This window comes from Lampetra fluviatilis, chromosome 12, assembly GCF_964198595.1.
Source record: "Lampetra fluviatilis chromosome 12, kcLamFluv1.1, whole genome shotgun sequence".
NCBI classification, from domain to species: Eukaryota; Metazoa; Chordata; class Hyperoartia; order Petromyzontiformes; family Petromyzontidae; genus Lampetra; species Lampetra fluviatilis.
In genome coordinates this window covers 14294131-14319888 of record NC_136286.1, presented here as the reverse complement: position 1 = coordinate 14319888, position 25758 = coordinate 14294131, and the positions used below count along the sequence as shown (strand labels likewise).

At 47.0% G+C, this 25758-nt stretch overlaps 1 protein-coding gene across 3 annotated transcripts in view; it reads left to right on the top strand.

Moving 5' to 3' along the window:
• The window catches only part of SPEF1 (sperm flagellar and cilia associated 1), a 49958-nt gene extending 38728 nt beyond the window's left edge, over positions 1-11230 (top strand). For 2 of the 3 annotated variants that reach the window (XM_078861246.1, XM_078861247.1), the window contains 3 exons: positions 239-296; positions 3448-3556; positions 10674-11230. In XM_078861246.1, the coding sequence (XP_078717372.1) occupies positions 239-296; positions 3448-3556; positions 10674-10790 (284 nt within the window). In that variant the 3' untranslated portion in view covers positions 10791-11230. The remainder of the gene's footprint in view (positions 1-238; positions 297-3447; positions 3557-10673) is intronic. The other variant, XM_078861249.1, reaches the window with a different exon arrangement.
• Positions 11231-25758: the final 14528 nt, after the last annotated feature.

The window sequence follows — 25758 nt, the reverse complement described above, 5'->3', positions numbered from 1 at the left end:
TTATACTGTTGACACATCTGCAGTAATAACCAGGGGGAGGGGTCGCTGGGCGGTTGAGCCATGAGCCTCTGCAACGAGCGGCGAATGTGGTATCACTGGGCCACGTCGCCACTCTTTAGAGTCTCATTGTCGTGTAACGGGATCCCGCGTTGAATGTTAAAGTAGCCAGCCACCGTCGTGCATCCCAAGTGTTGCTGTTTGGTGTTTACAGCTGCGCGTCTGTCTTGTTTGCTTTCAGCCCGATCCCCACACGTGCCAAGGGGAGCAGGAGGAACCAGCAACCCCGCCAACCACCAGTGAGAGGCCATCATCATCGTCGTCATCTAATTAATATTTATATATTAGAAATGTTAATGCTCACGGTTTCCGTTCACTCTCAGGGAGCGGGATTGATTCTGAGACACGGGACACCAGACAAGTGGGAGAGCAGCCGGCATCAGCACCATGATCGTGTGGATTTTTCTCCGAGTTTTCCGGGTTTCCCTCCACAGAACTAACAAGCGTGTAGAGTATGATTTGGCTGCGATACATTTCCACGTGAAAAGCCACTTCGTTGAGCTATCATTCGTGGCCAGGTTTCTTCTGAAAAAGCTCTATAGCTCAGTGGGCCTTACCTGGTAGAATGCAAATAGCTTAGTGTATCTTAATTTTGGAGCTTTCGTGACTGCAGAAATTATTCTTTGGTTCTTTCGGTTAAGTCACGTCTAAAGATAAAATAATAAATAAATAATAGCTTTGTATATCTTCTTGGTTCTTTCGGTAAAGTCACGTAGAAGGGAAGTAATAAAATAAAATAAAACATAATAAAATAATTCTCACGACGTTTTATTATGTTTTATTTTTATTATTTTATTACTTCCCTTCTACGTGACTTTACCGAAAGAACCAAGAAGATGAATCCCTGCAGTCACGAAAGCTTTAAATCGAAATTTAGCTTAGTATAGTTTAGAATAGAGATGGAAATCTATCCACTTGCTGTACTGCTGTCATACACTGCCAAGCCAGGGTATGCCGACCACGGCGCTCACGGCTATGGAGGAATGTGTGTGATCCACCAGCCCTCTCCTCCACAGTGCTGATTGCGGGCTTGGCTAGCCACCAGAATCAATGAGTGCTGTGTCCCTGTTGTCAGCTTACGGGTCAACATGCTTTGTAGCTCGCTCAGGTGGACAAGTGAATGATGAAGAGTGAATGTTAAAGAACCCGTAATATGAATTGCAAGACAAGAACTTTGTGATGCTATGGGAGTTCAAATCTTGAATAAAAATATTAGCCAAAAATGCAGTAGTACAATATCTGCAAACATGTTGCTAGAGTTTGATAGAGCTGCCTTAAAATATATATCATGATGGACACTCCATTTTAATGGACAAATGACATTATTGTTATTATATTTTGTCAAAGCATTACTGCCAGTGGTAGCGCAGTTGACTGACCCACTTTACCCACTACCGCTGAGCCAGCTGCAGACCGCATTCCGTTCACGAGGCGTCACAGCATCGCCTGCTTCCATCTGCACCGCACGTCGGCACCTGCCTATTGGTCCTCCCTTCTGCACGTGTCACTAATAACCGGGACGGCCCGGTAAAAACGCACACGTCCCGCGCCGCCTTCATGCCGTGCCATGGATTGTGCACATCAACACATCACGACTACGAGACAGTCGTTCGGTCACTTTGAAAAACAACTGTACTCCTCTGCACGTGTTCGCCAGCGTGTAATGTGTGTGCTAACCACGGGGTTCATGCCAGATCTTGTTTTTTATTCCAGGTGTTTTTCACTTTGGGGTCCTTGTGTTTTCGTTTACATTTTTCCCCTTAACGTATTGAAAAAAAATCTAAATTTTGCCATTGGAATCTAAGCTCAGAACAAAGTCTGTTTGCATTCCGGAAACTCCTAGTACAACAGAGTCAAGCACTTAAAAGTAAAGCCTCAATGCCACGTTCCCATGACCGCAGAGGAACGAGAGCGGCCCCCCAGTTCACGAACCGGGCAAGTGGACTCGGCCCACGTTTCCCCAGTCGCGCTGCCATGCCAAACCAACAGCAACCCTTCAAAGTGGGCCACGTGGCTCGGCTTTCCTGAGGCGGCTTTACACGTTCGCACCAGGCGGCGGTCCTGGTGCACGCCGGCGATGTCACGGGGTCAACGCGCCAGAGAGACACCCGCCGTCAGTGGCATGCGTCGCATCGGGCAACCTTAGGGGCATGGTTTTGTTTAAAAAATAAACGGATGGAAAATTACAAAAGTAATATAACGTTACTAATAATAGCTTGGCCTTTCCCAAGCATATGAGAACCGTTATTTAAATGAGGGTTTTTTTCCTTCATTTGCTACTACCCTCCAGCCATGAAGGGTAGAGAGGAGGATGGGGTTGGAGGGACCCCGAGGGAGGGGCCGTGCCCACGGAGCGGTGCGGCTCGTAAACTGTGCGGGTGGACGACCTGAGCCGCCGTGCAGACCCTGCATCACGCACGGGAGCCGTAGCTGCGCTGCGCAACCTGCTTCACAGTGGTCGTCACAACCAAACGCGCTCAAATGAACACGGGGCAATGGACTGGTGGTCACACTACATTGTGTGAATACATTATCTGGATATGCATCGCAGGCTGTTATTCAACAGCCTTCAAAAGGTCTGTTTTATGGAGCAGATAAATTGCAAGGTTTTTTTTAAAGCTGCACGCATGATTAAGTGGCTGGCTGTGTGTGTCGAGCTACAGAATAACCTCCCAGAGCTATGTTTAACCAAAGTTAGTGCAAAGTCACACGGAACTTTGTGCAGTCATATGTGACTGGCTTTATGCCGTCGAAAATTGCGTGACTTTGAGTGGTTATACAGTGTGCTATAAACCCGGCTACCTGCGTTTGATTCCTGGGGACACCAGGGGCAAGTGATACCAGAACCGGTCCTGCACCCCCCCCCCCACCTTCTTCTGTAATCTCTACGAACTATCACGGTGAAATATGGTGAACAAAATAACCATGATCAATGTGACGTGGGGAGGTCTTCATCCGCTGGTGAATTAAGAGTAGCTGGATTAATTTTTTGTGACATAGCTTAGCATTGAGTGGCTTATTAGGATAAAAATGTAAGATCTCAGGTCAGCTCACAGGTATCGCCCTAAGACGCTGCTGAGTGTGGTGGCGTACATCTGCAATCTTGTTCTCTTGTGGACGCGAGTGTGGCAGCCTAAGGGCCCTGGATGCCTGAGAACATGACCACCGCGGAGATGGAGCGAGATAAAGTATTCCCTCTCGAGACCATGAGGGATGGCGACAGCTTGTGAAAGTTCTCATCCAACTGTGGATAGATCAAGGCAGATGATGATGATACGAAATATAACAATCCTACGAATGAATCATGAAACTCCAATATGCGTATTATTATTTACGGTGATAACATGCACTCCCTGCCATGATGTCTGTCCCTCACCGTCCCCGGTAAAGGTCACCTGGGACAGGGCCTGACACCTCTCAAGCACGGCTCGACCCCGAAGCGAGACTTCTGCTACAAGAACGAGACCAGGCACTGAGGGCAGCCCAGGAGACCGTGCTGGTACCGCCCAGTGCACACACACACACACACCTGTGCAAAGACAAAGATCCGCACAATAGCCTTTAACAGCCTGCTGGAGGCTAATGCTAGTAGCGAGCACCTATGGAGGCCAACATGGCACACGAGGGGGTGGTGTGGCCAGCACCACGCCCGGCTGCCTTGGTCTTCCAAGTGCTGATGTTTACATAGTGCACCAGGTACTCATTTAAGGCTGCGTTGACTTCATGGGAAGCCCGGGACAAGTTCAGATGTTCACCACTAAAGTTGGCGAATATCTGAGCAGGAATTGAATTCACGTCGATGTGTTTGTAGTGCAGCATGCCAACCACTGCACTACCACTCTCGATGAGACTGTCCCCAACAGATTGAAGAGGCTATATGGGGCATATTTGTCTTTGTCTACACACCTGTGCTCACACTGACACAGACACGCACTGACCCCCATACATGCACATACACAGCCAAAGCAACTACCGTTATCATTCCCCATTAGATGGCGGTGACATAACTACAGTAGTTTGGCTACACTCCCTGGCAGGAGGTCAAGGGATTGGTCCAAGTTCTTTTTGGGGTTAATAAAACGTGGGTTGCTGGCAGGCGCACCACCCCCACCTGTACCCCCCCCCCCCCCCCCACTGTGCCAACCTGTCAAACACAGACAAATACAGACACATGGACACCCAGACGCTCCATCACCACCAATCCACTTTCTTTCCATTAACCATCCCGGGCCGATCTTATATCCTGTTTAATTAGGAAACTTTTCCTGACTTTTGTATGTGCTGTTCGTCAGGCCAGCCAGTTTAAATGTGGATTTTTTATTTTCCCTCTTAATCTATGGACATTATTCCTTATATATAAACATTTGTTAATTTATTTCTAGCCTTCCGGGATGGCCACGATATGGACTACCCTATGCCACAGTGCTCTCTGTCTTTGGCAGTTCTTGTGAGTTTTCCCACACTGAGCTCCGAAAAAGTGATGCTGAAAATACTTTATTGTGCGGAATGAGGAGCTGAGTTGATCTCGACTGAAATTTTAACTCTTCGAATTGCTATTACAAGCAAATTATTCAAGCAGCGCAGCCAACTCTCACAGCAATAAACGTATTTACAACACACACAGCCTTTATTTATTGTTCAGATAGATATTTGACCTCTCTTTTATCTGAAGAAAATCTTAAAGCAGGGATTAACTTTGGGAACATTAATGATTTCCTGCTGAGAAAATTAGATTATTTTTTTCCCCAAAGTTATAATTCCCTCCAGGGCTTCATCCTTGTTATACAAGCCTCATTTTCCCCAAGTTAAAATCCCTGCCTGCTGGGAAACAGAGACAGACTCCAAAAAAAACCATCGTCATGATTGATCAATGGATGTAAAACCATTAATGAAAACACGTCTTCTTAACGGTGATTACATGCTGCTAATATATATATTAAAATGTTTTATATTTATTGAAAGAATTTCCCAATAGGGGTAGCGAGGTGCCCTGGGGGCTAATCCCTGTGTCAGCACTCTCGTGAGGCACAACTTAAGCTCAAATTCCTGGTGCAATTAAACCCTATATTAAAATGTTTTATTCCAAAAAATACGAATGTATTTTATGTGGAGGGGGAGATACGGCAAGGAGGCATTATACTATCTGCTTCTTATTTTGTTACTTATATTTTCCACGACGAGGCTAATGATTATATTGTCGCATATTTTATAGTTTTGCGTCAAACTAGGACCCACATCTAATACAGAGGATCCTTACCTCGAAACATCTGGCAGTTCACCAACGTCGGTTGAAGCAAAGCTGACTGTGCTGATGAAACACTTGAAGGTCAAAACTGGGCCAGAGGTTGCTAGTTTCAAACCAATGCTGCTGGAAATTCACTCCCTGAAGGCCGCGTGGCCAATGGAATGTGTACACTAATAATTGTATTCCTCATCTGCAGAGACAAAGGAAATGGGAAGGAAGTGTACTGTCTGCTTATTCATTGTGTTACTTATATTCTCCACAATGACACAAATTATTATTTCGTGCTGCGTATCATATTTGACGACATCAGCGGTCTCAGCCCAGCCAGCAACAATGAACAAAAACAAAGCAAGAGTTACATTTTTACGTGACAAACAAAAAAACAGCGTCGAGATAAAGGAATAAATCTATCGGCAGAGCAATTTAGATGTGCAGATAAACAGTTGAAGAGATAACAGACACAACTCTGCAATGTCTCTTCCACGGTCATTGCTCATGACGTGACAAGATTGCTGTCTGTGAGGGCACCTTGATGGGCATGTACTTTGTGCTGTAAATACAACAGTATGAATAAACCCAACTTTCCTGTACATTTAATCAAATCATTATCAGTGGTTTCCCTCTGCAGAGGCCGGCGACTGCCGTAGAAATGTGGAACCAGAAAAAACAGCCGGGTTAGTGTCTCCAACTAAAGTGCAAGATGCATTGGTAATTAAACCTGAAAACACATTTCATATTCCTGAGGGATGGGATCGACGGAGGAACCCTCGGGTGAGAAGGTTACAGCTACACCACAGCACCTGCATTTGCCCTTCACCCCACCGTGTGCTCACCCCTGCGCTCTGCATGCCAACGTAAAAGCCTCTTTGACGTGCCACAAGCGATGGCGCATCTAGACGTGCCTGCCGCACGCTGTTTTCCGGAGGACTTTTGAGCGATTTTTGTTCACAAAGCCTTCGGCGTTCCCGCTGAATCCCAGTAATCCTAAATCCCCGGGAATTTACGGCCAATGTTATAATAATACAAGAGTCGTTCTTTATGTACCCAGAGAAGCCGCGACGATGTTCAGGCAGGGTCTTGCTTGAAATGTTTGGCCGATTGATTAGAGGTGTCTTTGCTTGCAGGAGACGTGTAAATGCCCAGAGAAAAGCTGCACGTATGAGGAGATAACACAAAATCTGGAACAGGTTTCCTACCTACTGGGGGTACTGCTTCCTACAGGTTTTTCTTTGCCCTGTAGATATGTGCCTCACACACAATGACGTTACCAACCCTGCACTCGGATTGCTGGATGACGGACACGTGCCGCCAACACACGGCTCAGGATCTGACTTTGCCACTTTGCGCCAGGCCTCCATTACACTTTAGAATTATCTTGACATTAGATAATTATGGCAGTCTGGTGATGACAAACGATGTCCTTACGTGTGTACTCTGGCGAACTCAAAGGGTCTTCCTGCTCGAATCAGTGGGGCAGCACTCATCTCCATCGGCAACCCCAGCCGATGGAGATGGCAGGGACCAGTCTTCCCACAAGATGAACACCGTTCAGTTCCAACAAATTGGACCCCCGAAAAAGATCGGAACTTTCAGCCTTAAGAATTGCGGGTCAATTGCTTTAACCACAATGCCACGCTGATTGGAAACAATCAAATTAATTTGAAGAATGCTGTCCTTTGAATTGCCGCATAAAAAAAATGTTTCACTGAAGGAATTCATTCTAGCAGGGCGTTGCAGCACAGCATGCTTTAGTCAGGCCCGTAGTATTGGGTGATTGATTAACACTGTTGTGTGTGACCTGCGCTAATTGTATCAACTGCACCTGACCTTGTACACTTCAGCTGGATGTCGGGGAGACAGAGAGCAGGTTATTAAAGCTCTGGGCTCCGTTATCGTTTCATGTTTCACCGACAACCTCATAGAGCCTTTAAGGCAACGCCAAACAGTATCATCATGGCCCGCCAACCTGATTAATGTTTAAATGGTTGGTTACTTTAGGTAGGTGACCAACATCTACATTGTGATTGATTTAGAGCATACTTTGGCTTTCCCCCCAGTACACAGTTAAGACCACTAGCCAACCTTGTAATCCGATGTGTTGCTGACACACAGTTACACGTTTCCATACGGTGCCTGGATAGCCCAACATCACGCTCGCCTCTCACCCCGGCTGTGACAGGGTTAGGATTCACAAAAGCAACTTGCTTCACCGCCTTTCAAACTTTTTTTTTATCAAATAAAAAATGCACGAGTGAAGGGCAAAAAATATTAATCACGGTTAGATGATGTATGTTTCAATTCTGGTAACTAAAAGTGGTACAGTGATTTAATTGACTTATTTTCAGTGGCCATACTTAAGTGATTTGTCCCCTTGACAAATGGATTTGTCAAGCACAGAGTAAAACTGCTTGCCAGGCCTGATTCATGGCTTCCCAAAGTACAGAGCCATGCTAATTCGGTAATTATTCTCATAGTTATTATTTTTATTGCCTTATTTATTTCCTGATTTGAACACTGGCCGAACATGTTTTTTAGGTTATCATGTTCTGGAAATGCTTTTTCTTCAAGTACAAACTGTGTCATGGTATTAACATAGCCCTTAAGTCTTAATAATGCATAATTAATTATGCCTCATTCTATTTAGCCGGTGATTCCATTCAAACGAACGAGACGCATGTGCCCGAGTACATGCTTCAATCCAAGCATTTAAATAAGACCCACTCATTATCTTGTAAACGCACCACAAGACTCGCTCATAAATGTACCATAAATATTATACGAGCCAAATGCAAATAAATGATCGCACGTTTTCAAGGGCAGGATGCAAGCGTGCGAGGGGGCAGGAGATGGTTTCGTTTTCAATGTCGTAATGTACATCGTGGAAGATGTTGTGAGACGGGTCAGAATCATCATGTTCGAAAAAACAAGCAAATTTTTGAAGACAATGCAAGTTCAAATTCCTGTCGAGGGTTACCACAGCTTATCATCCCGGCAGGGTCGATAATACGAAGGCGTTGATCGTTTGAGGCCAGCAGTGATTGACCTCGATGGGAGAGTATCCCCCTACGACGGAATTGTGGAATTCCCTCGACTGGTCGAGGCTGGCAACTGCGATGAAAGTCTCGCGAGGACTTTGTTCTGAGAGGAGCGGGGATGTATGCGGACTCTTCTGACTGGGCCATTCACTCTGTTTGGGCATGGGGAATGCTTGGGAAGATCCTTCATCCAGCAGTGGATATATCGTGGCTGACAATGATGATGACTTTTTACGAGTTTGCTTTCGTGCTTTCATATTTGTCTACGTTAACGTAAAGCGCATTGCTCGTTCAATGATCGTGAGTAAAATAACTTTCGCCAACGCTTTAGGCCTTCGGCGTGAATGAATGGGAGAGGATTCTCGTTGTGTCCATCGGCACACCGTCCCGTGGGTGTGCACGCTCACGCACGACCTTTCGGCCTTCTGCCACAAACTCACCGTAAACATTCGTGGCAGTTCATTGAAACTATGTTTTGTCAGGAGTCGAAAGTATTGAACCATCTAGCCCATAGAGATCAAAACCTGCCCGCCTTTGTCGAGGGCTTATCTACTTATCTTTTTATCACTGTCTGTTTCACCTCAACAAGCCTTCCTTATGTTATCGCACTTAATCCAGCCGCAACGTATTTCCTGCTGTCAGAACCGCTTGGCCACTGAGCCCTATGAGGAGGCAGCGGCAGCGGCAGCGGCAGCTTCGAGCGGCGAGAATTATAACGGGAATCGGCGTGAGGAGGCACGCGGGGTTGGCTGGGGCAGTGACCGGATGACTTTAATCTAAATTGTCTTAGGGTTGTTATTGTTTGACTTACATCACACTGGGATTTTTGCACACAGCGTTGTAATACGGTGGGAATTTCTTCTGGTTTATCCAGGATGTTTCTGTTGCGCGTCGTCGCTTTAAGATGTTCTCCGTTCATATTTAGTTTGTTGCGATTGCACCCGACTCAAGAGCCGCATGGCTCACAGGGCTACACCTGATACATGGAACTTTAAACTTCAAACCTACGGCAGTAGCCGCCTGCAGAGGGAGGAGTGGCGAGCAGTGTGAAGATGGACAGCGAGAGAGCGGGAGAGAGCGGGAGAGAACGGGAGAGAGAGCGAGACGGCGGGGAGAGAGTGAGACGGCGGGGGCGCAGTGAGAAGAACAACACGAGGATGAGAGGGGGAGAAAGATAAATAGACGCCGAGGTAGTCAGCGAGGGGAAATGACGAGTTGGAGTGTGGGAGGCAGGGAGCTTGAGAGCGTGGAAGAAAAGGTCTCGATATGGGGGAGAGATAAGAGGGGTGTGAGTGTGTATGTGTGCTGAACTTTGTTCGCACCGCACGTAGCCAACCGTGCTAATCGGAGGTGTCGTGGTATGAGGTGGTATTTTCGATTTGCGAGAAGCATCCAAGAGAGAATGAGTACAAGGGAACATTGTTAAAGGGAGGGAAACGGCTGGGTGAAGCAGCTGGATGAGGAAATGAGCAATTGCAGGGATTTACCTCGACTTACGTTCAAGATGAAACACATTATTAGTATTTTCTGCTGCTGCAGTGGTGCACAAGCGTCAATAACTAAACTACTCAACACGTCTTTGTCAATGACACCCTGGGCCGCAAAAGTAACGAGTGTTTCAAAATCAACAGAATTGTTTTACCGATCTTCCCTGTTTTATGTTTTACTGCATTTGGACTAGTTTTGCAGCAATTAATATTACAAGGTTTACTTTCTGTGGTGTTATATTTCACGCATTTTGTAAATTGCAAGACTGGCTTATAGCATATGCAACTTTCAGCTGTGTTTGCGGAGGTTGTTCAGAGGGATCTGCATTGTACATCAATAATAACGATAACATCTATAATATTAACTGTGCCCTTTCAATACTATCTGGGACAATGTGACATCACAGACTGTGTGACACCACACAACATCTGGCAGATATCACAATCTCATTTGTATTGTTTCACTTTTATATTCTCTGCATAAACAGTTATGGAGAAATTATGAATCTCTTCGCTTACACACACACAGACACGTTCACACCAAATGAGGCAAATAATCCAGAGGCAACTTTAAGATTCCCAGGGTTCAATGATAGTCTCTGAGGCTCACAGAGTCAGACTAAGGCAACTTTTGAGTTCCTAGGGTTCAGTGTGAATTCAGAGTTGAATGCTCAACTCCATGAATAATACTAAGGCTCCTTTAAACTTCTTATGGTAAAATAAATGATGGATGTAGGATGATGATTAATTCTGCCGATTAACGAAAGGAGTCCAGTTACTTCTCTCCCGTGTTGCTGCTCCTATCAATGCCTTTGGCCCGTGCTCACCTGGTTGTGCGCGCGCGTGCAGCTTCTGCAGGCGAAGGTGCAGCGGCTGGAGCAGCTGGTGCAGATAAAGGACGCACGCATCGCCGAGCTGACGAAGACACATCCTCCGGCACCAGATCGTCGCCTTGCCAAGAGATGATGACATCGATGATTCTTCCAACTCCCCTGCCGCTGGGTAGCAGCTCTGCAGTCAATGCCCTCGCCACTCAGCCAGTTTGCACAGCATTGACAGTTCATTTACCACAGTGGGCCTGTAATTTATACAAGTAATTACCAAAGCGTCAAACACTACACGCTCAGCTGATTGACACGTCGGGCAAGGTGACATCGTGGGAATATTGAGATGCCATGAGGTCTAAATGTGTTTTAATCGGAGCATGTATTCGTGTTTGCCTTGTCCTGCACATTGCTCTTTTCTCAGCTGATAGAGATTTATATTGGCTAAAAATGATGAAAACGTGAATTACTCAAGTGTCTCTTGTGATGTAATGTGGATACGAAACACTTGATATATTCTGTAAACAAAGGTATACAATGCGTAATTTAAAATGTTGTCACGTGTAATGAATAATAAAATAATTTCCCACAATGACGAGTGCTCGAGCCTTATCCTTGGAAGAGTTAAGAGTGAATCAGCAAGCACGCGCTTGGTGAGAGGCGGGCGTCGTGGCACAAGCTTGTAATGTCTGTTGAACTTCTTTCGCACTGCACGTAGCCAACCGCGCTAATCGGAGGTGGTAATCCAGCACAAGGAGGTAATTGACCACTTTGGAGTCAAAAGACTGGAGGTTTGTCTCGATTTATAAGACGCCTGGATGGCCTCCGTGGAGATAGAGTGATGAGACACGTTCATTCGCAGATCCCAGATGGATTGTTGATGCAACAATTTATCCATGATTATGAGAGGTGGTGGATTGATCATGGCTAATGATGATGCAGAAACACGCTTGGCTGTGAGGTGGGCCGTGAGATGGAACATTATCGAATCTGTCTTTATTGACCTTTGGGCAACGTCTTCCCTGAGTGCGTGAGCTTTCTCCAGGTACTTTACTTTCCTTCCAGGTGCAAAACACTTTTTGGAAAAATTTACTGACCAAACAATTCCAAATGAAGGATCCTCCTGAAAAAGAGTTGCGATTAAATGAGGCTCTTGTGGTTGAACAAATACAATTAATTAGGTGACTATATTTGGTTTTATTAAAGCTGAAGCACAGGTATTATGTTGACGGACACTAAGCCTGCCTCACACGTAACCTTGGGGCCAAGTGACAATGTTTTTCAAGCAATTCAGCCGATACTAATTTTTGTGTGCGCATGATTTCTACTTATCTTTCGTAGAATTATATAGCGCCTTATTTCAAGGCGATTTGCTAACAATATATATATAATTGTATATACGGTGATAGTGGTTAAAATAAAGGGTGGGGTTATAGCAAGTTGTGGTGTCGTGATGGTGACAGTAGAGCAGGCGAGAGTGGCTAAGGAGGGAAAGTGATAGGGATAGTGATGGTAGTTGGGGTAGTGATCGGGTGAGTGATAGGGGTTGGGGTAGTGATCGGGTGAGTGATAGGGGTTGGGGTAGTGATCGGGGTGAGTGATGGGGGTTGGGGTAGTGATCGGGGTGAGTGATGGGGGTTAGGGTAGTGATCGGGGTGAGTGATGGGGGTTGGGGTAGTGATCGGGGTGAGTGATGGTAGTTGGGGTAGTGATCGGGGTGAGTGATGGGGGTTGGGGTAGTGATCGGGGTGAGTGATGGGGGTTGGGATAGTGATCGGGGTGAGTGATGGGGGTTGGGGTAGTGATCGGGGTGAGTGATGGTAGTTGGGGTAGTGATCGGGGTGAGTGATGGGGGTTGGGGTAGTGATCGGGGTGAGTGATGGTAGTTGGGGTAGTGATCGGGTGAGTGATGGGGGTTGGGATAGTGATCGGGGTGAGTGATGGGGGTTGGGGTAGTGATCGGGGTGAGTGATGGTAGTTGGGGTAGTGATCGGGGTGAGTGATGGGGGTTGGGGTAGTGATCGGGGTGAGTGATGGTAGTTGGGGTAGTGATCGGGTGAGTGATGGGGGTTGGGGTAGTGATCGGGGTGAGTGATGGGGGTTGGGGTAGTGATCGGGGTGAGTGATGGGGGTTGGGGTAGTGATCAGGGTGAGTGATGGGGGTTGGGGTAGTGATCAGGGTGAGTGATGGGGGTTGGGGTAGTGATCGGGGTGAGTGATGGTAGTTGGGGTAGTGATCGGGGTGAGTGATGGGGGTTGGGGTAGTGATCAGGGTGAGTGATGGAGGTTGGGGTAGGTTTGGTCAGCTGGCACAGCTATGCCAGATGACACCAGCCAGAAGATGAGCATAGAGGGAACCAGTCACCTATACAGCTAAAGAGCATATCACTTTTGGAATGTGGCATCTGTTGTAGCGGGTTGTGAAATGGACTACGATTTGCTGTGCGGCTTGATGTTAATTTCACAGTTGCTATGTAGGTGTCCACAAAATGCAGAATATATCCAGAGCACAGCATTCAAGCCACATGATCGCGTTTTGCTGGCACGGCTTTATTGTTTGTGACCTTGTGCATGGGGAGTAGCGCAGGAGGGAGAGAAGCCTCGCGACGACTTCCTGCAGCCAGGGCGCGCATCGGCGTTGCGTTCAGCCGCGTGCCGCCTTCCCTTCAATTATTGATGTGCGTCTTATCCATTTCGGGTTTTTTTTTGTTCGTGGCATTGAGCACAACAGTTGTGCCGTTCAACCCACGACAGAGTGGGGGGGGGAGGGAGGTAGAGGCCAGGCAGTGTGTTGGGGAGATAGCAAAATGTCCGTCAGCTGTGCCAAAAGATAACAACCGTCTGTCAGCATCTGGGGATGTTCAGGTCTGTCGGCGGCGTCCGCGTGAATGCGATGGGACGTTTGCCCAACGGGGGGTGACGCAAGCGGCAGTGCGCTGCGGACGAACAGCTCCGCCGTTCTCTTGAAGTCTCGGAACGTTGCGATGTTCGCTCGACAGCAATCGTTCGTGTCTGGAAGTGCGCTTTCCTGCTCGATAGCGGGAACAAAAAAGATGCAGAGGATGTTGTGAGACCAGACAAGTGAGCTGCAACCACAACAGCCCTCTGCGATGGGAAACGTGATTTTGCCATGCAGTCAACAAATCTCTTGTGGTCTGAAGTGGCCTGTTCAGAATGTGAGCAATCTGATCCGAGCAGCATGAGCCACACATGATGCTGTTGGTGATCGGCCAGCTGTTGCTGGCGGTGCTTCATTAAACGTTTGACATCATTTCATACCAGCGCCTACCCATAACCAGGCGGGTCTAGGGGGTTGTTTTACCATACTTGCACCGTGTTGGTCAGTTCGCTGCGGAAAGTCAAAAGTGATTTTTCTGTTATGTAACTGACCTCTTCCATGGGAATGTGGACTTGCCACCACTGGCTCAGGCCTACTCACTGCACCATGGCTCACGTAAGCAGACGGGAGACAAGTTGACCTTCGAAACAAGATTTAATGTCCCAGCTTGACACGGCGCCCTTGCAAGAGAGACGTCAATTAGAACCCCTCTGGAACTATCAAGGGCACTAACAGCTGTACGCTTCGGCAGCGTGTGTCATTGATTTGCTCCACCATCACAATATCGTAAGCCTTAAAGGCTCATTAAAATTGAGTTGAAATAAACTTATTTGTTAGCTCAGTATTGATTGGGCTAAAAATCATCCAATCTATTTTACTCCCCTTTCCCAAGATTAATCTCCTACCCAAGATGAAACGAGAACCCGATTTCAACTCACTTGGGAGGCCAGCATTGCCAGAGCAGACTCTCCATCAGCTGACTCGGGACTCTGAAAGGGCAAATAATTTGCCCTCCAAGCCATCCTGCTACATCTGTAATTTGGCTAATAATTCAGTATTGTTAAAATCGCATTGTTCATTCTTAATGCAAGTTTTTTTTTTAAATAGGACCTTAGCCGATTGTGATTTTATTGAGCATTAACAAGACAATTATGAGGACTCTTGCATTATAATTTCTTTTGTAAGGTTTAGTGATTGCGAGGTTGATTTGGAATAAAAATGTGCATGGCAATGAGATAACATGAATTGCTTCACAACTGATTATCTTGTTACTCAATTGTCTGGTGAAGGTCTTGGAGAAGCTTTCATCCAGCAGTGGACTGATCAAGGCCGATGATGATGATCTATATTGTCCCAAGAGTATAGTTATTAGACAGGTTGATTTGTGTGTGTGGATATGCATTTGTCAAGTGCGTTAGTAGAGCTGTGTCGGTACGCCATAACTGGGACAAAGGTTTGACAGAGGTTATGAAGACAAGTTCAAGTTCAAATTTCAAGTTCAAGTTCATTTATTGTGTATAGCCCTGTGAGCCATTCGGCTCTTGAATCGGGTGCAACCGCAACAAACAAACAACAAAACCATGAACAAGAAAACATCTTAAGTGACTATGTGACTATGTGAAAACTGAGAATCCAGGAAACAAACCAGCAACAATTCCAGACAAATCAACTTCGTTCAATATTGGAGAATCCCTGCTCTTTGTATTCTCCAGCAAAAGTTGTTTATATATCGTGAATAATAAGGCGTTTGTGTATGCGTATGGGCAGAGACCCCAAACACAATATCGGGCGTGCCCCCTGGGAAATTCCGAAGAAGGAACTTTCTTGGCCTCAGGACTGTGCCTGTTAGCTTCACTTCTTATTTGGCATCGTTGCTTGTACCAACCCTGCTGCATTCATCAAGTGAAAGCATAATGAATGGTATCAAAACCGATGTATGCGCTCTATGCAGAAAACGCGTTCCCGTTTAGACTTCGCCCCGGGCCCGCCCAGTTGCCTGCTTTCATGCCACGGCTGCTGCCACAACACGGGGATTGTAAATCGCTTTTGTTGTTGTTGTTGTTGTGAGAGATTTACTTGCCACCATCACCCCTAAGGAGCAGCTGACGAGAGCCGCTGGGACTTTTAAAAGCCAGCAACGCAGGAATTAACTAGTTTAGTCTAAATCGGTCGTATCCTGCTCCTTAACAACTTGGGATAATCCTAATTTGATAAACACATTTGCCTTTTTTTTTTAAATAACAGTCATGCCAATTGTATCTATGCAGGGTGCAAGCGTAACAAATGTTGGATAGCTTTATACAATAAAACCAAAAACTTCTTCTTGCACGGCAAAGTAAGGATGTTGCAGTCAGTGAGCCATCGTCCTCCAGCGCCCTGTCGTATAAAGGCCATATCCTTGCAAATCATTTCAGCTGTGCACATAAGAGACTCACATCTGCCAAAGGATGCCTACGAGTTAGACTATACAAAATTTAATGCAAAATCAAACTATACTTTAATCTAGAATTGAAGCTTTCGTGACTGCAGCAATTACTATTCTCATTGGTTATTTCGGTAAAGTCACGTATGTAGAAATAAAATTTAAACCAATCACAAATAAAATAAATTTTCAATAAATTTTAACATTTATTTAAATTGTATTTTATTAGTGATTTATTTACATTTTAAAATGTATTAAAATTGTATTTTATTCGTGATTTAACTAAATTGTATTTTATTTCTACATACTAAACTATACTTTGTTTGCGTGCAGTCATCAATTATTCGACTTAGACAAAATTTGCCACAGGTGAAGAACAGGTGTGTCGGAAAGACAGACGCTGTCTTTCCGACACACCTGTTCTTCACCTGAGGACGGCTGCTTGCGTTGTGGCCGAAACGTCCTGAGAATTGTATTTTATTATGTTATATTTTTATTATTTTATTATTTCCCTTCTACGTGACTATACCGAAAGAACTAAGAAGATGAATCCCTGCAGTCACGAAAGCTTTAAATCGGAATTGACAGCTTGAAAGCATTTAGCGCGGGGCCCTTGAAAGTGCGGGGCCAGTAGCTACTACATGTGTAGCTACTACATGTGTAGCTACTACATGTGTAGCTACTACATGTGTAGCTACTACATGTGTAGCTACTACATGTGCAGCTACTACATGTGCAGCTACTACATGTGTAGCTACTACATGTGCAGCTACTACATGTGCAGCTACTACATGTGTAGCTACTACATGTGTAGCTACTACATGTGTAGCTACTACATGTGTAGCTACTACATGTGTAGCTACTACATGTGTAGCTACTACATGTGTAGCTACTACATGTGTAGCTACTACATGTGTAGCTACTTGTGCTCCTAGGATAATCCGGCATTGTGTGAAGCGGCTTCATTTCTCGCCACGCCACCTCATCACTTCCCATTCACAATCAGAGGATATGTTTTCCAGTTGTACCACCACCTCAACAGTTTTTACGCAGCCGCATGATTAACCAGAGACTCGCATCAGAGACGAGACTTCTCTCCGCGTGAGTGCCTCTCCCCCGCTCTCTACGCGTTTTCTCTCCGGCGTGAACTTTGTGCTCTTCCAAAGCGTGGTCTCTCAGCCCTGGAGACCTGCTTGGCCTCTGCCCAAGATGTCTCTTTGTTTGTCCACTCGACTTGGACCGCCTCGACGGAATGAAAACATTGCTCGTCCCTCGCGTTGGTTATAGATGCACTCGCTGCGGACGGTTCAGTGTGAGCCCAATGCAGAGGAAGACCACGTCTTTCTGTCCGACTTACGCTTGGTCGGCCGTTCCGTCACAAGACGCCATCGAAGTGTCGTCAGCCAGTCTCGGGACGTTCCTTATCGGCAACACGGCTCCGGATTTCGTCGGCCAAGCTCGACTTTGCTTTGTTTCACCGGGGAGGTGATAACTCGAGACACCAGCGCTGGGGTTTCATTCGCACGAGTGACCTGGGGTCATCAACAGCAAAAAATTACAACAACAAAAAACAAAGTAGGACAATGAGGTGAAGAAAATTCAGAGCAAAAAATACAATTGAAAAGCTAAAGTATCACACGAAGAATAAAAAAAAAAATTTAAACAACAGATCTCGATGTTAAATCCACGATATATATTCCATTCACCGCAGTGCAGATTACCTCCAGATATAACACAGCACAGATGACAAAACTAATCTACAGAAACATGAAACAGATATAGTTTGACTATCGTACTAAGATGTAAACAAACAGGGATATATTTATGAACCATATGGTATTGGAAGGTTATGCCCAGGCATAATGTTGGCACTGGTTTAAAGCCCCATATTCTATCCTGGAGTTAACTGTTTTCTATTTCAAGGACCAATCAGCCTTGTCGATTCTTTGGGTCAACAATCCTTTAGGACGCAATTTATCCACTTCGGTGGTTATCTACAATACAGATCCCTCGAAAAGAAGTCGGGACAACTGATGAAACGTTCTTCCCAGCAACGAACGACAGTAAGAATTAAATAAGAAATATGCCTTTTACATTCTTTACGCCAAATTTGGAGCACATTTCCTCACCGCGACGTGGGCATTCGCCACTTGAAACATCGAGTCGCTGCGCGGTCGTATGTCGTTTACGTTTTACCGAGAAATCTCTTTGGCTTCGTGAAAAACTGTGAATAAACGAGCACACGTGCTTTTTGATTGTTTTGGCTAACATCAAAAAAGGGGATTGTTGGGTCTTTCGCTTTCTGCCGAATTTTTTTTGCGTCACCATTTTGACTTTTCGACATGGACTGCGTCTATCGGTTCGGCCGCGGTTGGTGAATCAATGTGGGCAGAAGCTGCATCGGTGCCAGGCACGGTTCGCTCAATGCGCGTACGACATCCAGACGGGGACTGTAACAATGGGAGGCCCCTAGACAGGACAGAGAGGCAGACACCCAATCGGGCAAAGTGGAATGAAATCTAATCAAAATGTATATATTTTTGAATTTAATATCCTTAATGCTTTCGGGGGGCAAAGCGCGGATATGGCAAAGCTTGATAACCGAATGTTTGTTTTCTTATTGTTATGTTTAATGGCCTAAGTGGAAACATTGCAAAGGTTGCCAAATTAATTTTTAGGTTTTCCATTTGGCTTTTGCTCAACAAAGCATGACGAGAAATAGAGAGAGGGCATAGAGGCGGCAGGGAAACGAGTCGATGTGAACAATTAGGTTTCAAAGCCTCCGCATCCATTAGCATCTCTAATGGATGAAACGTCGTGGCATGCAGCATCAGTGTGCAGCGCGAGGCGAGTAAGTGCTTATTGACACTTGGGGGAAAAATTGCCCTGTCCCCAGAATGAAAATGAAGCGAGCGCAAGAAAGCAATGCATTGTGGAGACTGCACAATCCCACGAATCACCGAACATGAATTCGTTTAATTATTTTGTTTAATTACATCTAAAAGCCAACCTATTTTATATATTTTTTAGACCTCATAGGGAGGCTGGTGACCTTCGGAGTAAACCAAAGCGGGACAGTGCACAGCAATGTACGGTATATGTGAAGGTCTAACGCAACAACGAAAAACGTGATTAAAGAACAACGTTTATAACCAGACGGAGGGAGGGATACACTCTTAAATGTAGCGGTTATTTTTGACAAAACAGACAAGAGGGGGAACAAGCACCAAAGGCGACGCAGTCAAGTGGCGGGGGCTTTCATGAGCGCCGAGTGAAATGTCCCATGGAAAGGCGGCCATGGGCGTGCCGCGTGTCGGTGGTGGTGGCGCGTGTGTGACCCCTGCCCTCTGCTGGTCGCCACGGCTCTCACAGGCACAAGAGCCACGGATTAACGGGGAGGGGGAGGGGACTCATTCCTCCGTTCCGTCTCCTTGGAGGCGCATTGCCCTCCTCTACAGCGCGGAACGAACAACATAGCAGAGCAGCGTAGCAACAGGACAGACCCAAGGCGGCTCCACCGCGGTTACGAATGGTTCTGGAAGAGAAGACGTGACGGGTAGTGGTGGAGCTGTGCTTTAGTGCTGCTCGCCTGGGGTCCTTCGACCTGGATGCTAAAGCGGCAGGGTGACCTCCTCGCGTTAGGCAGCATCCGAGGCACCGTTCACCTGGGTCGCTCAGTAATGGTGCCCGGCTTTGAAACGTCGTCATACTTGCGACACTGGCGCAGCGGTGACCGGGTGCTTAATTCCCTCTCTGCCCTGCTTTGTCACGCTGCAGAAGCCAGCGCCAGGCTGCGTCCTTGTCCAGGAAGCTTCCCCAGGGGGCACACGCGCCTCTGAGAGGCGTGACGTGAACATGGATAGGTCGTTCGCAAACCCAACGAGTCACCACGGCACTGATGTCACATCAGTGGGTTTTCCGGCATCTCCACTGATCTTGTCTGGGTGAGATTTCAAGCCTTTCGAGGAAAAGAACGTGTGCATGGGAGCACAGGCCTCCTTCACCTCGAATTGCAGCTCTGTCAGGCTGAGCGTGAGCATCACTCGCATGCAGCGATCCCTTGGGATTTCCTCAAATGGCTGAGGGCCGTCGTTGGAGATAGAAGCCACTCTCATTTCACTTGTACTCTGCAACTTGTCCCGAGCGGTGTGCCTCAAGGTGCTTTGCTTTGCGAGGAAAGTGTGACACAGACACACACAAATGTACAGTATCAGTGGATTTCCAAGGTTGAATGTATTTTTATCTAATCTAGGGATTTAAGCGCATTTTCATTTACACAGCGGTGGTAAAAAATACGTTCGCAAAATCTGCAGAAGTTTACAAGCTGCATTCAGCGCCCGCAAAAAAATAATTTACTCGAAAACTTAAAACACTGCTCCAGATAGTTGCGACATGGTTAAGGTTGGTGCGAGACTGCTGAAGATTATTTCGATAATTTTGGTGCAAAAGCAATGTCCAAATAGTGGGCCACTTTGTTGAGCTCTCATTTCTTGACCAGGCAAAGCCCACTGGAGTTAACACCTCAGTGGGCTTTGCCTGCGAGGATGGTGATGGATTAGTTTTATTTCTCTGTGTTTGGGTTATTTGCTGACCTTGCTTGTACTTTGCACGACTATCGTGTTTGATATTGTTTGTCGTTGTGACGTTCTTATCCGCCCCTACTGAACATCTGTGAAAAGAGCTTCATAGCTCTTCGGATTCCTCCTGTACTAGAAATTAATATTCTGATTATGATTCTGCTTGGCTCATTCTCTCCGCAGCTGGTGATGGTCTCGTGGTACTGCACACACGCGGCTGCTGCTGCTGCTGCTGCAGTGTCACACCTCATGCACAGCAGCGCTGCATATTTGCTGCAGTGCAGTCATGACCGTGTGTGTGTGTGGGAGCGGTGGCGCAGCGGTTAGCGCTACGCTGCGCTACGAACCCGGCGACCCGAGTTCAATTCCCGCTCAGGGCCACCAACACCGGTGACGATTATCTGAACCGATCATGAGCCTCCCCTAAGTCGACTCAGCCTCAAATTAGTATCTGGTGCGATGTGCAAACATCGCCACTGGGGAGACAAAGGCGGCCGGGTGTGGTTGCTGGCCACCCACCCCCTCGTGTGCCGTGCAAGCCTTCATAGGTGCTCGCTAACTGCACTTGCCCCAACAGTTTGTTACAGGCTACACGGGGCATCTTTGTCTTTGCTTTGTGTGCTGCTGAGAGCCCTGCAATAAAATGTATGTGGGTTGTAAATTGCAAGTGTTAGAGGAACTATAACAGAGGGCCTTTTATAGCCCCGATGTGCCGTGTGGATTGTTCATCAGCTGCGGCGTTTGCGGTGGCTGTGAGCACTGTATAGAACGATGGGAAAACGAAGCCACGTTGGAATTTTAAGCCGGTTTACACCTTTGCCAAGCAACTAATTAATACATTATGAAATTAAATAAAAACACTCAAAGCACTGCCTTGAAATTAAATATATGTAACCGACAATGTGCTGGGCAATGGTCCTTATTGTTCACGTGCTCTGAGTTGTTGTTGTTGTTGTTAATTGTGCTTGTGCAGCACTACCACCGCAGCAGCATCGCCATACACTTCTCTCACATTCGTCATCTATTGAACAATGCCGTTTTTGAGAGAGAGAGAGAAAAAAATGAAATGTTTGCATTGAACTGTTTTACCGTTACAAATATTATTTTCCTAAAAAATATGTTGTATTTACTGCTTGTGTCATGGTAGCAACTCAGAAAACGCATCAACGTTGAGTCAACGTTGGCATCTGGTTGGGACCGTTGGCCCGACATTGGCCCGACGTTGATCTAAAGTTGGACCGAAGTTCCACGCTTCCTAGGGAAACAACAGCACACATTTCCGACTGATCTACTACCGTTTACAATGTATTTTCGAAAACCATTTCAAGGTTGCATTGTCCACGTCGCACTGCAGCTCTGATTATATTCACAAGCAACGGATTGTGCCTGTAAAACGGTTTTACAGTCGATTCGTATGTGTTACATGTGAGTCTTGCAGCCCAGCAGGGGAGACATTCACCAAAATCCCAAAGCGAATCGACACTTGAAGGGAATATTTATATCGCATTGCAAGGAAGGGGAACGGGGGTGGTTATTACTTCTTTTCGGTTAAAAGTCAAATTATTGCACGGGCCTGACTGCTCAGATTTTGTTTTTCCATGAGCGTCTATTCTCGGTCACAAAGGACAATGTTTAAGAGAGACATTACATTTGTACCACATTTGTCATTTGCATTTAAATTATTTTCACAATTAGAATTCACAAATGCCTCCCGCGGAACATCGGGTAAATATAACGCGGAGAGAAGATGCACACGCGCACTGCCAAAGGCCGCGTGCACGCATTGCGTTAATCAACGCCGTGGCCTGTTCACGTGCAGCGGTGGGGTTGCCGGAGGCTGCGGGCATCATGCTCCGGTGCTCTGAGCAGGTAATGTGGCAGGACCATGGAACACAGCCAAACCTCCAACCAAATGAAAACGACGAATAAATTTCAATTTGAAAAAACGCATTTAAAATGTATTTGTTCGCCGGGGGGCCCGAAGGTTAATACCCTGAGTCGGAGTGCCGAGCCAACGCTGCTACTAAGATTGTGGCTGTCACGGCCCATGGCTCCAACTTGATCTAAGAGCCCAGGCTTCCTTTCTGTATGGAGGAATCTCAACAGGCCAGTGTGTGGGTGTATGCTCGAGTGGTTCTATGTCGATATTGAGAGTCCTGAGAAAGTGGTGAAAGTGTTACATTCCTATGGCCAGTTTGCTGTTCACAATCGCTACTGCCGGGAACGGAAGTTGAAACTATTTTCAGATTAAGAAGCTCCCAGTACGAAACGTCGGACCTCAAGCCAAACAGAAATGTAATGCTCACCTACAAACAGTCTAAATAGTTACACCACCAGTAGCTGTACAGTACCTACAGCCATCACCTTTACTGCAATTTCCTCCAATGGGAGAAATGCATCATCATCATCAACAGCCATGCTCAACCCGCAGCTGGATGAAGGCCTCCCCAAGCTTCTGCGATGTAATTATCTATCGAATACCCGCACACGAGCTCATGTCATCGTTCCGCATTATTGGTGGACGTCCTTTTGGACGCGTCCCATTCCTTGGATTCCACTGCATCGTTCTTCTTGACCATCGACTCTCTATCCCCGCCAGCCACGTGTCCTGCCCCGAGCTCGTAAGTTCACGACCAGTTTGGGGTGCGTCATTAACGCGCAATGAGTTCTCCACGTTCATCGCTCAGTGCTTTTGTTCCGCGATAAGGTCTTCTCAAATTCCTTCCCGTTCGGTCTTCCCTCGCCTCCGGCCCCCTGGTGGTGATGGTGTAGGACAAGCGATGCTATGTCATGGGGGAAAAGCCCCGAGGCCACTTGGGCCACCTCTGCCCTGTTCGATTTGTGTCGATTCCGAACGGGAGCGTTCAGGAGTTGGTGATGACGATGGTGAAAATGTAACCCGAGAAATCCTCGTGTCACCAAACATCCGCGCACTTGATCGCCGTCAAATCGCCGTCAACCATCGCTCTCCGACGGCAGCGATTAGTTCTAAGTGACGGCGACTGATGACGGCTCAGCGATATCAATGTGCTCTGTTGGGCATTGGGAGTAATGAGATTATGTTCTATCAGACAATTGGAGAAAGAGCCTATGCTGCACAGACATCATTGTGCAGACTCGCCATTGTCCAGACACCATTGTGGCGTGCCCAGACTCGACGAGCGTGCGCGGGGGTAAATTTCGGTCGTTTTACTGATTAAGGCGGCGAATGCTTTTAGCAAACCCGACTCGATCGAGGAACAGTGGCTCCGAGAGACGGGCGCGCAAGAAGTGCGCGCCTGAGCATCTGCCGGCGCATGGCTGCCCGCACTGGGGGCTGAGTGTGAATTTTGATTCGAAGCTTTCGTGACTGCAGCAATCCATACTCTTTGGTTCTTTCGGTAAAGTCACGTAGGTAGACAAAATAATAGATCACGACGTTTCGATCGCAACACAAGCAAAATCGTCATCAGGTGGGACAACCACAGCAAAAAATAACTGCTGTGGTTCTCCCACCTGATGACGATTGCTTGTGTTGCGATCGAAACGTCTTGAGCGATTATTTCCCTACCTACGTGGGTTGAGTATGATCGACAGAGGCACGGACAGTCAGGACGATGATGCTGAGTGTTGTATGCCCGTGCTTGTGCATTAAGAGACGCGTGACTGTCTAATCTGGGTCTTAAGGCCACGCTTCTGGCGGATAACAAAAAACAAACACCACATTCGTCAACAACACTGCCCAAATGGAGCAAAATTAATCGGATCTACCGTGGGCCAAGCGACATCACCCCAAACAGTCTAGCTGTCCTGCTCTCTGCTCAAACGAGCAATCAAAGTGGTGGCACTTATCTCTTTAGTTTTCCTGAGTTAGTCTCTTCGTAATAGGTCGGTCACTGATGACATCCCACAAAATAACACTCATATTATAAAGTCCAGGAGGGTGATAGGCTGAGGCTTACCTGACGGGATTTAACACTGTGAGTAATGTCACCCTTTTACAACCCTTACCACTTGGAATCCAAACTAGACCAGCAGACTATGTGTCTCCATGTACCTGTCACTCCACGTCAACAAAAACACGTGTTTTACCCGACCCACCAGGCCCACCTACCCGCCCGTATGAGCCATAACACCAGCAGGAGTGACTCCGTGACTCCGTGCCCTTCAGTGGCCGATCCACTCCCCCCCACCCTCCCCTCTGCATTGGTCGCGCGTGCACAGTCAGGCGGCAGCAGCAGCAGCAGGCGGCCGTCAGCCCCCACCCCCGGCCCTCGACTCCCTCGTCCGCACATGCTGCCTTGGGCAGACGCCGAGGCAAAGGCACGGCGATTAGACGCAGAGGCACACACACACACAGAGACATATTCCCATATGCAGCTCTGCTTACCCAATAAACATGGCAAAAACTATCAGTAGGCTCTCTCATAGGCAAAAGGAATTTGATAGATTTTCACTATAAAATGTACAGTGTAGTGCCGATTGTTGCTGACCGCTTTGCATTTTGACGCCTTCAGCCTGCGCTCAGCAAAAATGATAAGCCAAAAGCTCTTGTAATTGTTTTTCAAGTATCATCTACTCTCTTGAAGGTAACGTATTATTCTTATGATTATCCTGCAATGACTGTAACCACTGCCATATGTATTTACTATTACTCTCTATATTTGTCCACGTTATGGGAGTAATTATTATTCCTTGTGAGTGGGGGGAACCGAGGACTCGATCGACCGGCACGCCGCGTGTGCGATTTAAAGCGGCCTCCATCGATCGCCAACTGTGCTGATGAGCCAACTCGCACCCAACTTAATCAGCGTGCACCGAGCACAGAGACAGACGTTTCGCACGCATCCCTCCCCCGTCCACTCCGACCTTCCCTCGTGCCCCGCTCCACAAACTTCCACGTCCACTGCCCCCACCACCCATCCCACCACGCGCCCTGGTAACCCCCCGGTCCAAGCTCGCGAAGCGATTGCTTCATCGTCGTCGTCGTCGTCTGTGCGTCCTCTTCATTTGTCCGCGATTCTCCGAGAGGGAGGCCGCTCGTCAAAAATAAACATCGGAGTTTCTCGTCTCTCAACCTCGCGGTTTGACATTTTTCAAGGGTCCAATGCGATGCTGCGCCATCATGCTGAGCCTGACCGAGATCCTGCGCCTGAATCGTTGGCTCCCACCAGCGCTCACGTGCGATGCGTATCATGGTCACAGCTCAGTCCACCCGAGGGATATTGAAAAGTCGTCGTCTCAAAGTGCCCGCGTACTCACAAGAGCGCGGCCCATCGGTGCCTGCGTTGGT